The following is a 15,096-nucleotide window of genomic DNA, read 5'->3' on the forward strand; positions in this document are numbered from 1 at the left end:
AACCCTGGAAAACAGGGCCTGCTCTTTCAGAATATTAGGTGTGAAGGTGTTTCAGTGAAAAACTATGTAAACTACATTTTTATTTAATTTTTATTGTTTTAAAGTTGGATATTATTCCAGTCTAGATTCCAAAAATCTGAAGTGTTAATGGGGAAAATGCAAGGGATGTTTTCTGTTTTGAAGCCCTGCACATTTGTCGGGGATTTGAAGGTTATATTGATACTTTTAAATGAAGACTTGCTCTGTTTCCTTTTTAAAGAGATTGCAAATAATCCCTCCAGAGACAGCGATGCACCAGTAGACAAGAAAATACAAAAGACACAAAATACAAATCATCAGACCCAGCTTTTTCTTTAATCCTCAGGGGGAAAGCTATGAAACAAGCAGTCAGAAGAGTGGAAACTCGTGTGTCATGAGTGGTGTGCATATTATTACAATAATATGGGCAAAAAATAGATTGTCACCTTCAGAACAATAAAGGGTCACTAGAATATCTGTCTTTTGCATGAATGTCCATAGTCTCCTAGTGTCCTCCGCCAATACATGCCTACAGATTCTAAAGCTTTCCGAGAACGCCTATGTTGGTCTATACATATTTCATTAAAAATAAACTCTATATAATAAATAAATATATAAAATAAATATAATGTTGCCTTTGAAAGTTTTCTATAAATAAATTTAAGGTTTCTTTTTCGTTCTTTTTTTTTATTTTACTAAGAGGTCTTTGCTTTAAGCTCCATGGACTAGCACCACTGGGGTGTTAACAGAAAATGTCTCTTGCTTTTTTTTTTTGCTTTTTTTTTTTTTAAGACTGCATCCTACATGCCATTGTTCATACAGCATAGGTTTGAGCAGGCCACCAGCCAGAATCCCAATGAGTAAAAGTTATGGCAGCTATGCTGATACAAGATGAAGTTCAACTGATCAAAAACTTAAAAGCGTGTCCATCTCTTGGCATGCATCAGGCCACATCTCTCTTTCTCTCTCTCTCTCCTTTTCTCTCATTTTCTCTCACTCTCTCCTTCTGTCTCTCCAGGTCAGGTGTATCTTTCCGTGTCTTCTCTGGTCTTGCGTTGCCTCTTGTAACAAATCAAGCGAGTGGGCGAGGTTGGCTCTCCTCTAACAGGACAGACTGTTTTAAGTGCAGAACAAAAATCAGCATGATCCATCCAAGCCTCCATCATACATTATGCATGCGACAAAGTTTGGCAACAGTGGAGCTGACGTGATGACACAGCTAATCAATAAGAACCAACCGCACAAAATCTCTATAGTGGTTTTGTTTTGTCTCTGTTCTGTTTTTTGTTTTTTGTTTTTTTGTAGTTTTTTTATCATTTTTTATTTAGTTGGTATTGTTTTTCCTCTTTTTAAGGGCTCAACCACACAAAAAAGTATGTTTTTATCAACTTTGGCTTAAAATATCCTTGTAAAGCTCAGGTACTTTGTCAGGGTCCACAGGTCTTGGTAAAAAATGTGTTAATCTCTGATGCTTTTTAGTCCTAGTCCCTTCTCTTGGAGTCCCGTCTTTATTCAATGCCACATAGTACGGCCGTCCAGTGTCCGTGTGGGTGTACAGCTTGGATGAGTAGGTGTTGTACCAGTTCTCCTCAAACGTCTCTTTGAATATACACTCCTGTGTCAGCTTGTCCTGCAGAGCAAACACAACAGAAGTCAATACACTTATGTTTAGATATACATCAGTCCAACATATACATTATATATACGGTTATACTGCAAGGAATGTCATGAGAATCCTCCCTAAAAGGAACGCACTAAATCGGGAGCAGGATTTACAGAATTTAGGAACAGGATTTTCAAAGTCAGCTTTGAAAAAGGGGGTATCACGTTCCCCACAGCTGTGGAGTCCCATTAAATTGACAAATTCTACCTTCTTGAGTGAGACTGGTCTTCTGTGTTTATTTGGACACCCACATGTTTGCTTTGGATGTTTCAGGTTGCTGTAAAAGGGATTATTACAATGATCCAACTGCAGATACAACAGGAAAACTGGGGAAGACCCTCATAAAACCTTGCAGAATCTGTCAATAGAGCTCTCCACTGCTGGAAAATATTTACCCTGCATATGGTGTTGCTGGACAGTGACAGCTGTATTATATGAGTGGTGGTTAAATGGTGCATTTACCTTACTTCTTTAACAAATTAGCAATGGACTTAGACCTCACATCTTGGGATATGGATAATAGCATGCTCATTAAAATAGGGGGAAGGGTTTTTCCAGTAGATGTCAGAAGATTCCAATTGTGCATATTATGTTCTTTTATAGAGTAGAAACTGACTCCGACATTGTCTTATATTCGAAATATAAGTAAAAAAGAAAGCTTCACTGACACATTTATTAAAACACCACTTTTTGTCATTGAACACCATAAGTTGCTTATTTGCTTACACGTTATTTTAAACTAACCTAAAAATTTTACTATCATTCTGCATTCATTCATAGAGTGATTAAATGGCTTTCTGTTTTGTCTTGATGGCTGTTTTTGTTCCCTAATGAGCCTAGAAAGAGTGTACTGTCAAGAGAAACAAAACAAAGAAACTAAAAGGAATTTGTCCTTTTGATTTCTTTCAACATCCTTAATGAATGTCAACACTTTCAGCTCCGGTGTTAAAATGACACCCACTCTTGCTCTGTCGCTGTGGGTCTGAAGGGGTTAAACACATGTGCCATTATATCTACAGTAGCCTTAACGGATTTGACCACTCGAAAACACAAACACGGAGAACTTGGGCGAAGGGGGGGAGTATGTGCTATTCCAAACTGCCCCTTCTGACCTCAGAAAAAAAGCAGAACCGTTTCAAGGAATTACAAGATAGAATTTTTGTTTCTGGCACATTCACAAAACTCAAACCCGAGATCTGGACCTAGACTAAATTCCACTTGATATGTGCCATGAGCACTAGCAGCTGTGAGGGAATTTGCCGCACTTCCAGCCTCACCTCTCCCGTATCGTAATGAGAGAGTACGACTGAGGAGGCCTAGCGCAGGTTTGCTATTCGAGCAACTCTTATCTTTGTTCCAGGAAACTCCACTCTACTGCCGGCTCACAAGTGGATTTTAAACCTTGTGAGGTTCTTGGTGAATTCAAGGTGTGTGGGGGGGTTAATATGCCATTTCTATGCACCTCTAACAGCGTGAAGAAGTAGGATATATAATGAATGTGGGTGAAAAGTCCAATGTGCAAAGCTGAAGTCATAAAGAATCCCTGAAGGTATGGAGAGAACGGTGCGTGAGAGTGACACAGGGAGGTCCCCTTGTTCAGTTGCCAGCTTTACTGAACACTGCTAATTTGATGGATTTTTTATATATACAAATTTGCTTTAAAAGGCTTTTTCTTTTCTTCCAGCAATCAAGGGGCTAAAATTAAAGTCCCCATTGGCAGAGCTACACTCCCATTAACTATAAATGATGTGTTTTGCATGCTGTGATTTTTGTGCTTACTGGGTGCACGCACAACACACACACACAGACTTGAATTGGCTTTTATTGGACCACTTCTTTTGCTTGTAAATGCTGTATGGCTCTGGTAGTGTGGTCGGCCTTTAGGTCTGAATGAAAGCAATGTATCACCTATGCAAGGGCCTGTCTTTTCTTTGGGCCTTCCACGTCTCTTCATAATGGGAAAAGTAGAAAATTAGAATATCAAGCATTTTGCCCGTCCCAATTAAAAGGCTGTAATAAATCACGGAGCTCACATGGTTAAGGTTTGGTTTCATTTTTTTTTTTTTTTTTTTTTAAACGCATTCCTGCAGAGCTGCTAACTTTGCAGAGAATAAAAAAAGAAACGGAAAAATGACAGACCCGTATGGGTATTAATTCAGCACTGGCAACATTCCCAGGGCTATCTTTCGAAGTGCACATATTATTAACCTCTCTAAGCATTCCTGCTCTACATTTACAAAGTTTTATAATTATTTATTATTTATTTACAGGATAATACAGCTAATTTATGTACATGCTTCATCAGTGAATGTCACAACAAAGTTTGTCATTCAAGGTCATAGTAATCTAGAGATGAAGTGTCTTTTGCTCTGGAGTTTATCATTTTAATTTCGGGGGTTAGTAGGAAGCTGACTGATGTAGAATCTGTGTTCCCACTGAAACAGCAGTGCTTATATTAACTTTTGGTTATTCTGGAAATGTTAAACAGTGTATACATTCAATAATCAGACAAAATTTGAATGCATACCGTTAAGTTCACATTTCAGTTTTCGGTTGTTTACACCTTTTGCCCTGTGTGTGGCCTTTGCTAATAAATAGGCAGTATGTCACCTTGCCGGCCAAAAGCTCTTGTTTGTAGACAATCAAGAACATTGTAGTTACAGATTGCTGGTTGGATAAAGCCTGACACTACTTAGATAATATCTCATAACAGAGCATTCACATATCTGGTGTTTGTGCTACAAAAATCAGGAAGCTACCATTTAAAAGAAAGGTGAAGCTATATTTTCAATGTTGCACTAGAACCAACATGGGAAAATTCAGTTTTTTCTCAACTCTCAACTCTCAGCTAGAAATGGGCTGTGACCCTGAAACAACTGTGATAGGAGAGCACTCTTAAACACAGAAACATTTTATTTTTTTACTTAAATTCATGATTTTATGCACACACACACACAAAACCTAAATCCATTTATTTTCTGTGGTTTATTAAAATGGGACTTTTCTCACTTGACTCCCAGGACTACGGCCCTGTTTGAGACAGCAAATTGCAGTGTCATGTCACTTCTGCTGACTGGCAAGTGAGAGTATCTCATCTGTCTTTTGTTAATTTAGATGAATTGGGTAGAGAGAGACTATAGACGTTTCAGCTGTTTTAAAAATAAAATCTCCAATTAAAGCTAAGAGCTGAAGACCCATAACCTGTACAACTCGGACACCAAAAAATCTATAAAAGAAAAATCGCATTTGTTATGGTGAATATTCAATCATGGTGCCTCCTGACTGATGCTTTGCACCCATTCCAGCTGATTTCTTATCTTCCGTTGTCATTTTAACTAGTCCTGCTTGGACAAAGTACAATAGACAGCAGAGGTCCTAACCTTTGTTCGGCACACCAGGCAGTTTCTGTCAAGCGAGTGGCAGTGAATGAAAGTTTGTCCGGCTGCTGAAATAGGGCTTTTGAACTGTTTGCCCATTGCAGACACAGTATAAAGTGTAGTATGTATGAAAATCTGCAGCACCCTGCCAAAAACTCTCCCACTAAGTCCTATACATTATTAAAATACTGTAAACTACTAATGCAGCTGTACCTTTGTAGGCCAGATTAGAGTTGACTAAAATATTTTTAAGTACAACCACAAATATTTTGGTTTTGAGTCAAATTGTAGGATGGAATGAATGTACAGTTCTTTAAATCTGTGTGCTGTATATTCAAAAAAGGCAGAATATTCAGCAACATTTTAATTTAAGACACCTGTACTTGGATGATGCCTTTATAAGAAAGTACATAGTTTGATTAAAAACTGAACATAAAATAATAATAATAATAATAATAATAATAATAATAATAATAATAATAATAATAATAATAATAAAGAACACTAAGACACAGTATTATGTAATTAACTTACCGACCCATACAGCTCCCCCTTCTCATTCATCCCGAGGTAGAGTCCACTATCCACTCCACGAATGCTGACGAACCCCACAGCTATGCTTATAAACTCCAGTATACCTGATAAAAGAAAGCAGAAGATGTGTCACCCAGCATGCTAGATAGTCAGGGTACTGTAGAATACCTCTTTAGGTGGGTAATTAAGGAGAGGTACATCAAGGATAGTACTCAAAATAACAGAAACTTGTTTACACAGACCATTGTAAGGGTTAAGAACATTCTGATACAACAGAGTGATTCTGCACATCCAATCACAGGGCAGGATTGACAAAACCTTCTGACAACCACATCGGTGGTTCAAATTGTGATTTGAGCGAGATGGTGGACTAATGAGGGGTTGATAGAACTTTCCTTTAGGTTCTCTTTTTTTTCTCTTTTTGTGGGGAGGAGGAGTTTGGCCCCAACCAGGCATTCAAAGAGGAGGACTATGCAGTATGTGCCAAAAAGTGAGAGGAAATCATCTCTGGTGGAGCAGCAACACCATGGCACAACCACCACCCAATCACAAGTGTTGGTCCTGTCCTCACAGCCTCAGGTATTCAATAACACCCCAGTTAAACTGAATTCCCAGGCTAATGGGTGGACCAGCTCTGACCCCCATGCCACATGTCCCAAATCATTCCTTGTACCATTAATGAGAAATTATCATGATCAAATTGATGCACTCAGTGCTCAATTATCTTTAATGCGTATGTCATTATGGTGTCTTTAAAGAACACTGAACACTGTTTTTTGGTGAATATATGAAAGTCCAACCATAACCGTACTCATCTCCACTATACTGTTGGACTGTTCCTCTGCCAGTGATGGATGTCCTGTGATATCCACAAAACACGTTCCTTCTGATTACTTGTACTCCTTCCTTTATTGTATATCCCATAGCCACTCTGTAAAAATTACAATTTCTGGTATATCAAACTTTTCCAGGACTTCGCACAATTCTCCTCCCTACTGCAGAACACCTCACAGGCAGAGAAAATGTAACTTCTCCGGACGTCTCTCTGGGGTTAGGTAACTGGAACAAAATAAGGAGACAAGAATGGAACGACACTGCAGGCCCTGACATTATAGGAGATGATACATTCCCAATCTTATCTACATCTGCAAACGTTAACCTAGAAATCTTGGAAGACTAGAGAGAGAAAAAGTCAAAGCTGTTATCACAGAAATGGTCTTTCAATTCTGAGCCTTGAAGTCTCCGCCACCAATGGGAGCACACAGGTTCGATCCATACACAGCACCAGGCCAGCATATAAAGCAGAAATATGGTAGTGTATTCATAACACAGAAACAGTGTGGGAGCCGACTGATGCTCTCGGAAGACGCCTCGGGCTGACATTAGCATACTCTGTGTAAAGGGTCGTATCCACAAGGTAGATAAGGTGAAAGTCATTGAAATTCTGGGCAGATCTCGCTTTTCTCAATCTTGATTAATGCAGTCTGTCATAAATGCGCACCCGAAGAAAGGATCCGTTTTCCGTCAGGTTCTCCTCATCTGGCCTTTTCCAATGTCAGTGACTGTACTGTTGTAAGTCCTTGAAACAAAGTCTGTTCCAGAAAGATTCATCGTGTTGCCAACTGCTGTTCTTCAATGCAGAACCAGGCTGAACTGATGCATTGCAGTTAAACTCCCCCATAGGTGGCATTTTAGGACTGATTAAATGTGATTTAATGGGATTCAAAATCACCACAGTTGCAGACTGTTGCATCTTGTGCAGACAATTACCTTCAACAAATTACTGCAGTTTACCATAAACCCTTGACTAAACATATACAGGAAGAACTTAAATATGGCTGGATAGATCAGACTGACAGACAGGTGAATAGAGAGATCTAATAAACATCCTGTACGAAAATCAGCATTTACGAGCAGTTACCTTTAAGCAATTTAGTGGTACTCTGGACACAGCCTTTAAAACATGATACTGGATATTCTCAGAGAAGTCAGCTCTACTGTTACTGTAGGTGTCATCGAATGAAAAACTTTAAATACAGAAACTATATGTGGATTTTTTAAAGCGATTAAAGGTATAGTATGCATACTGTGTTACAATATGGCAACGATTCAGACGTTTGGTACCTAAAAAGTAATATTATGATGCATAAATAGACTTAACTGTCTTAAAATAGGATTTACGACTCTTGGGAAATAATTGTCATCCCTGCAGGAGTGTCTGGCTAGGGAGTTTCTCCTGTGTGTTTGTTCAGGTAACACCTGAGCCTTACAACATTTCAACCTGGCTTTGTGATAAGGAGCTGAGCATGTGTATACATTTGACCTTTTCAAGACTAAAAGTTATATATTGCTTGGCTGTCCAATGTCATGATGCTTTAAAATGGGTTTATAAAGTTCTAAACAGCAGATTTGGAACAATATTCTAAACAACAAACCAGGAAGAAGAAATAAATGCATCCCATGAGCTAAAAAGGTCTAGTGGGCACTGTATTTAAAATGAACAAATCAGATTCTCCAATAAAATCTAACTGGACCTGGACCAATTCTGCCTGACAAACATTTTCATCCTGGTATATTTTATTTATTTCTTTAAAAGGGGTTTACTGCGTATTTCACCATACAATATACTTATTTTGCATTTTGAATTGGTACAATGCAAGCATGTTTCTTTAAGACAATCTTATAGTACACAATATGCTTAATCTAAAACATTGTGTCTACTTTTAACTGCTACAAATAAATATACATTGTAAGTATAAATTTAATTTATTCTGACTGTAAATTATTGGGATATAAATATCCAAAGGTCATTAATTTCTGAAACTCAGCACAGGTGTCACTCATTTGGGCTAAACATACCGTCTGTTTTGTGTTAAAAAGCCAAAACTCCAGTCATCATCCCTGTGTCTGTCTCTCCCCCTCTCTTTGGTATATAAGTATAGTGTGATTATCTACAAGATTGTTTAGTAAGAATTCAGAATATTTCAAATAAAAAAAACCTTTCAATTAATTTTAACATGAATACCAGTGACACAATCAACCTATTTAAGGTATATTTCTTTATAATCATTATAGCTCAAGACATGAGTCATGGACAGACTTTCGGTGTACTTTTGTGACTTTATTTTCATGTGTTTGCCTGTTTTAGGAAATAGAATTAGAGAATTCAAAAGCTTCACCACATCTGAAAGACGCAATAGGAACATCAGTCAGAATTATTCTTGTACACTATACAGCCTCTCATCAGTATTGCTTTTGGTTCAAAGCTTTGCTTTAGAAAAAAAATGAGATTAAAGTTCATGAAGCACTTGATGACCCTGTCGTGAGTAAAACACATTTTGCCGGTGTCAGCTTGAAAGAACAGTATGCTCGTTTGCATTCAATAGACATTTGGTGGGCTGAATAATAATTGACTAAGTTGTTTTTGTTTTTCTTTGTTCTGTACAAATAAAGTCTGCATCCTATTAACTGACAAATGCCTTAAAAAAAAAGCTGACTCATCCAGAGACTGCAGTTCTATAAAAATGTATCTATTTTGTTGCAGTACAAGGTGTGTTCTTTCAAATTCCAGTTCAGCTCAGTGAATCTCCTCTCCTATCTGGACTGCTTCCAGAAAGGGTCACCTTTTTATTGCTGTAGTGCTGCTTTGCTAGGACTAGAGTATTGCTGCTGTACATGCAGAGGTTTTGCTGATGCAACAGACACGCCTCTGCTACCCCGAGTTATTGAATTTGCAGCAACATATTGGGTTAGAAAAGTCCAAAGGGATGTAGAACCAAGGCAGCATCTGACTGGTGCAGCTTGCAAAGCTAAAAATAAAGTCAGAGATGATGTTTCATCAAGAAAATACAGGTAATCATAGTGAATATGTAGAGCAGTAGATCTTTAACTGAGTATACAGATTATAAAGATGCTGGCATATGTGACACGGGATGTAAAATCATTATTATATGAATCTAATGCTTATGTCTGGGTTAAATTAGAAAGTCGTTGTTATTCCTTCTCATAACATGTTTTTTCCTGTGCTGTAAGACATTGGGCCCATTTTTCTCTGCATCAATTACTTGAGGAAAAGGAACTGATTCTAGTAGTACATGTGACATAAATTGCCTTTTTTTAGCTCATTTCTTTATGTTCCTAATTTTCCAAACTTTACAAAAGGTGCATACACTCAATTGGTACATCAATTATTTAATTACACTCAACCTTACCAAACAGAGCAATGTGGATTGTCTTTTTCTGCAATATATGCTGTCTAATAAGTGAAAGGATTTGTTTTTGTATTTTTTTTTTTACTTTTTAAGGAAAGTACAGTGACAGGAGACCGGTCTATTAACCCCCTAGGATTTAACCATAACTCATATTTCACATCCTCATATATGTTGTTGTGAATCATCAGTAAAGCTTGTCAAGATAACCTGGCAGGAAAGACCAAGTGTTATGAGAACAAGCCCTTCCTTGCTGATAGTCTGGTTTTAAACCTGACTCACTCTCTGTTGACAATAAATATGATGTATATCGCACAGCTGCTATAAAACTGCAGTTTTGTGTACAGTCCCACTGTCCTGAAGTGCAGGGGCATTGAGGGCAGTGTGTTTATATAATTGATGGTAGTGTATTGATAGAGCTATCTGAAAACACTGTACTATTAGCTCACTATGATCCTGCTTGCTTCAGTCCTAAGACAATGTTCTTCTCCTCTCAATGCTTTTTCAGCACAACTATACACTTTGACCTTTATATTTTACAGGGATGCAGACACAACATGGTTTTGAACAGAAATCTAGTACATGTATACACTGACAATTGTGAATCTAATCGTATTCTGTTGGATACAATGCATATTAATGTTGAGAAGTCACACTTTACCCCCTACTCTCAATATGTATGAGTATATCAGACCCACAACCAGTGAACCTATGGAATAGTCTTTTTTCACTATACTATGTTAGTGTTGTGAGGGCTGAGAAGCACTCAGTGCTAACCCAGGGCTTTGCAAAGCGCCATAGCTTGGTAATAAAAGGTAGCAAAGAAATCAAAAGATGTCACCAATCATGATACATACTTTTGAATACCATTGCATCTAGACACCCTCTCGCACTGCGTCAAACTTAATGCAGATCTTCTGCGAGTTGAATTATTCCCCTTTTACATTTGGGCGTTAACCGGCGGGTTCTAGGACCCAGCGAGTCCCAGGCGCTTGGCCTTCTGGCCCGGCGAGAGTGAAGCAGTGCGGCCGCCGTACGCCCAGACACCTGCTCCAGCAGGCACGACCCGCCGTACGGCCAGCTCCCGCAGATCTGCCCGCTCTGCCTGCATGCGACACCGCCTTAGACCAGCGGCAGCCCGCCCGGGATCTTGGACAGTTACGTGCTTGTCGCAGCGCACCTCCATTGAGGGCCACTTGAAAGCGGTGCCCTGCTGAAGTTGTGCGCTATTGCACAAGGTGACACGCCACATCCCCAGCACCTGCGCCGACAGACACTTACACATCAGCGACACCGCACTATTACAATTACATGTTTGTTGCATGCCAACAAATGCAACTTCCCCGTGGTGTATGAGCACAGGACAGTCAACAACTGCTGTGTCGGATCCTTGCCTGGGCTCACGCATGTCGTGGTGCGTATTTGTGCAGGGCAGCGGTGAATTGGTGCCCTTGCCCGGTAAATGAAACCGCATTTCTGGGAAAGTGACTTAAACAAAAAAAGGTCCAGTTTAGCCCTCTCTAATCAAACATCTGGCATTTCAACATGAAGAAGAAAAATCACCATGGGACACGCATTTACGACCTAGTTAAAGTGCAATCAGGTGGCTGTAGCTGGCAGTAAACTGCAAGCAACAACATCCATAATAGGTCTTCGTTTTCTGCTCGCCCATTCTCTCACTCTGTCCCACGCAGCACACATACGATACCCGGAGAAAGCCTGCAGCAGGCGCTTGCCGCGATTTTGATTTCACCCCATAGTTCACTGTAGCTCTGCGAGGGGGTACCACATCTATTGAAGCAGAGATTGTTCTTTAGCATTATGCAACGTACGCTCTGCTCCAAGGATGCTAAATTGAACCGGGATGACACTTGCGAGAGATTGAGGCCGATGAAACGTGCACGGCCGGGGGGGCGCATTGCTCAGACACACCTCTGTGACAGCGCGCAACACCCTGTTAACACGTGCGGCTCCGAGCCACAACAGCGCAGCCACACTGGCGCACACCCCGCGACTGCAGGACTGGCCACTCCCTTTGACCTACATATGCGTGGTCTGCACACTTCTCCCATGCGTGTCATGTGTGTGTCTTTTTTACGCGCATGAGACCCGTGCGGATGATAGGATGCAGTATAGAAATGATGCTGAAAACGCATTTTTTAAACGAAGGGGGGGATCCCTCGCAGGCACCTCTTGGCCTCTTCGTGAAAAGATCCGTGCGTGCAGGAAACAACCTGCCGTCGCTGAGCGCTGTAATACAGTTACTGGGAAGAAAACGCGGCTCATTTAGTAAGGCTGGGAAGTGAAGGGTTAAAAATACCTACCGAATCGACTGTGGTCTTGCCTCGTTCCCTGGATGGTACCATTGGGGAAAATCTCTAAGTGAAATCCAGTCCTGCAGTACAGCTGCCTCCTTCTGAGAATCCCCTTTAAATGGTTCAAGTCCGTAACTGCAGCCCCCTTTGGCAGACCCCCAGCCTCCGCCTGGGCCAGGTGCTCACTTAACAAAACCGGGTTATCCGCCGGCAGGACCGGCACATTCCCAAATGGACTCGCATCCTGAGCACCGAAATAGTTCCCAACTTCCCCTAAAGGAGCCATCAGGAGATTCTGCTTTTATTATAGAGCCCGAATAAACAACAATAATAATGGTGTCAACCCAAGAGACCTTTATACCACTCCCTCCCTGTTGCAGTTACTGATGAAGCTGGTCTCCCATTAATCCATGAAACACACACATAAAAGTAAGATTTTGTTTGCACTGGTACAGGTTCAAGGTCAAAGCACTGTTAGTCTAAGAAAGCACCACTTTATACTCACACACGGGCATAATTTAAATGTATACGGTATATCCCCAAGCTCTTAACAGGTAATATGGTCTTCAGCCCATCCAGCTATTTTAAGAATAAAAATCCGTAGCTTCTCCATTTGGGTTAAGGTAGGAATGACCATGCCAACTTAAAAAAAGCCGACGTTATGGGAATTTTAAGATGTACAGGCTACGTCAGAATTATGGATTCTGCCTCCAAAAAGGCATGCGCTGTTTTTACTCTATTATAGACTGCATGCATCAGCATGAATGCTGGAAGCAAATGTGTATATGTATAACATATAGGTTGTTTTTATAGATCGCACAGTGTTGCCACAGACAAAATCCCGCAATAAAACTTTGATCTTCTGTGATGTGCAGGAGGTAATATCCGAAAGCGCGGTGAGATGAGCAGAGGTGTCCAGGTACAGTGAATGTAAGGCGATCCACCGGCACACGAGAAGACGCAGGAGTGCTCTGTTGCTGCTTTTGCTTGTGCTTTTTTTCCTAATTCTTCTTCTTTTTTCCCCCCTTCTTCTTGTCGCTGGGCTGGATTGAAACAGGTGTTCCTCCTGCAGAGCTCGCAGTGAAATGTTGCACTCCTGCGCCGGTCCGGGCTCTTCACTGAGCCTCCCATGCAGCGCGCAGTGCGCAGGCAGCGGCCCCGGGGCTGGGCTGAGCGGCGGCGGGTAGTCATGACAGCCGCGCCGGCCGGTCCTAGCGCCCGCACGCTCAGCGCTCTGCTGCTGTAGGGCCGTTTGCAGGAGGCAGAGCTGCGTACGGATGCTGCACTACACTGTATATATGTATATATATTGTGTACTGCATGCATATTCTATATATGTATAGTGCATATATGTGCGTATAGCAAAATACCTTACACATATGCGTTATTCTGACATTACAATACTCGAAACGTCCTGAAACACTTGCAGTTTCACACATCGTGTCAACTTTTGAAAGGGATAGCTGCTCGCCCAAACTTGGCACGTGTTTCCCTTAGCTATAAATACATAATTATTTATTTGCGTCTTAATTGAATAGTCAGATTCTACAGTGCTGTGTTTTCAGACGGAAGATGTGTCCACTCTTGTGCTGTGGTTTGGTGAGAAACAGTCCGCGGTTGATGTCAGGACATTGCCTTTGATCCAGATTCGGTCATTATTGGGCTCATTTCCATCTATATTAATGTCAATATATGTATTTCAAGCTCAGACAGAAAAGCAGGGTACCTATGTAGTAACTGTGTCTTTTGTGTGGAAAAGAAATCGGTCACTTCCATAATGATTGAATAGTTGTTTTAAAGCATTTGCCTTCAGATAGTTATGGGTATTGCAAATTGCCCACTATCAAATAATGAATCGCCTTTGTCTGAATTACGTACTCAGCAAAAGCCGAATGAAAATACGAATTCGGCTCAGTGCATTTTAGAAACACACTCTCCCTCTAATCTAAATATCTTATTTCCCTTACCTATGCATTGATTGATTGATTGATTGATTGATTGTAGTATGAGTAAAATAATAGTTATGCAGAACCATGAGAAGCACCGCATTTATATACATTCGAGTTCTGCAGTTTAGCTTTAGCATAGATGGTGCTGCAAATGCCTCTTAAAATAAATGGGATCTCGTTTAATTAATTATTATTGGTGTATAAAACTGACTGCCGTGATAGCCAGCCGCACTTTTTGAAATCGCTCTGTGGAAGCAACATATACAGCAAAGTGTCGTCACCAGGGTTAGACATAGAGTTTTTCACGTTTTTCAGTGGTGGATGCAGGTCACCCACTTTCTGTGTGGGGCAGTATGCTTACCAGTTCTTTTACTTGTATTGGATCGTATGTGTCCTTGATTTTCCAGGTCTGCTTTTTACAAGACTTTTTTTTTTTTCAAAAGGTTTGTAATTATTATGTCTATTCGTATTGTTGTACTTCATGCTTATACAGTCCACTACTTTTTGTCCTGATTATAACTGATAATTAATCCATCACTGGGATCCAAATACATTATCTAGATATGGTATATGGTGAATAAAGCAAAAACTGCACACACATGATATCACATGTTCAGTGTTTTTCATGAGCGAATGCCATGATATTATTTCCATTGTAAGTGAAATGTATTCACTTGCAATGATTACAAGTATAATGTAGGGTACTGTTTATGAAGGAGTTGTAGAAACATCACTGTGAATGGCATTTAACACACTATTTTAAGGACTCTATGGTCTGTTGTTTATTTTAAGTCTCTTGATTTGGGCAAAATTGTACTTGTTTTCTTAGTATATTCCATAACCTATACATGCCACTGTAAATGTTTATATTATTTAAAGTTTTGACACATTTTTATTTTATATTTGCTTTGTTGAGCACATGAGCCACCTTAGCATCATGCTTAACTTGAAAAAATAGTCAAATTTGTATTTTTCCTCTTCTACAACTTTTACAAAAGAAGAGCAGTATGTTATAAAATGGCAGATATAGGT

General features: G+C 40.0%; 1 protein-coding gene across 1 annotated transcript; it reads right to left on the reverse strand.

Moving 5' to 3' along the window:
* Nucleotides 1-335: 335 nt before the first annotated feature.
* LOC136746830 (fibroblast growth factor 9) lies at nt 336-13,245 on the reverse strand. Its single transcript, XM_066699641.1, has 3 exons — nt 12,125-13,245; nt 5,593-5,696; nt 336-1,648 (listed from the first exon to the last, which is right to left on the reverse strand). Exons 1-3 carry the CDS (start codon nt 12,399-12,401, stop codon nt 1,403-1,405), a joined length of 627 nt encoding a protein of 208 aa, XP_066555738.1. The 5' UTR covers nt 12,402-13,245; the 3' UTR covers nt 336-1,402.
* Between the last annotated feature and the right edge of the window lie 1,851 nt (nt 13,246-15,096).

The sequence above is a fragment of the Amia ocellicauda genome, chromosome 3 (genome assembly GCF_036373705.1).
Source record: "Amia ocellicauda isolate fAmiCal2 chromosome 3, fAmiCal2.hap1, whole genome shotgun sequence".
NCBI classification, from domain to species: Eukaryota; Metazoa; Chordata; class Actinopteri; order Amiiformes; family Amiidae; genus Amia; species Amia ocellicauda.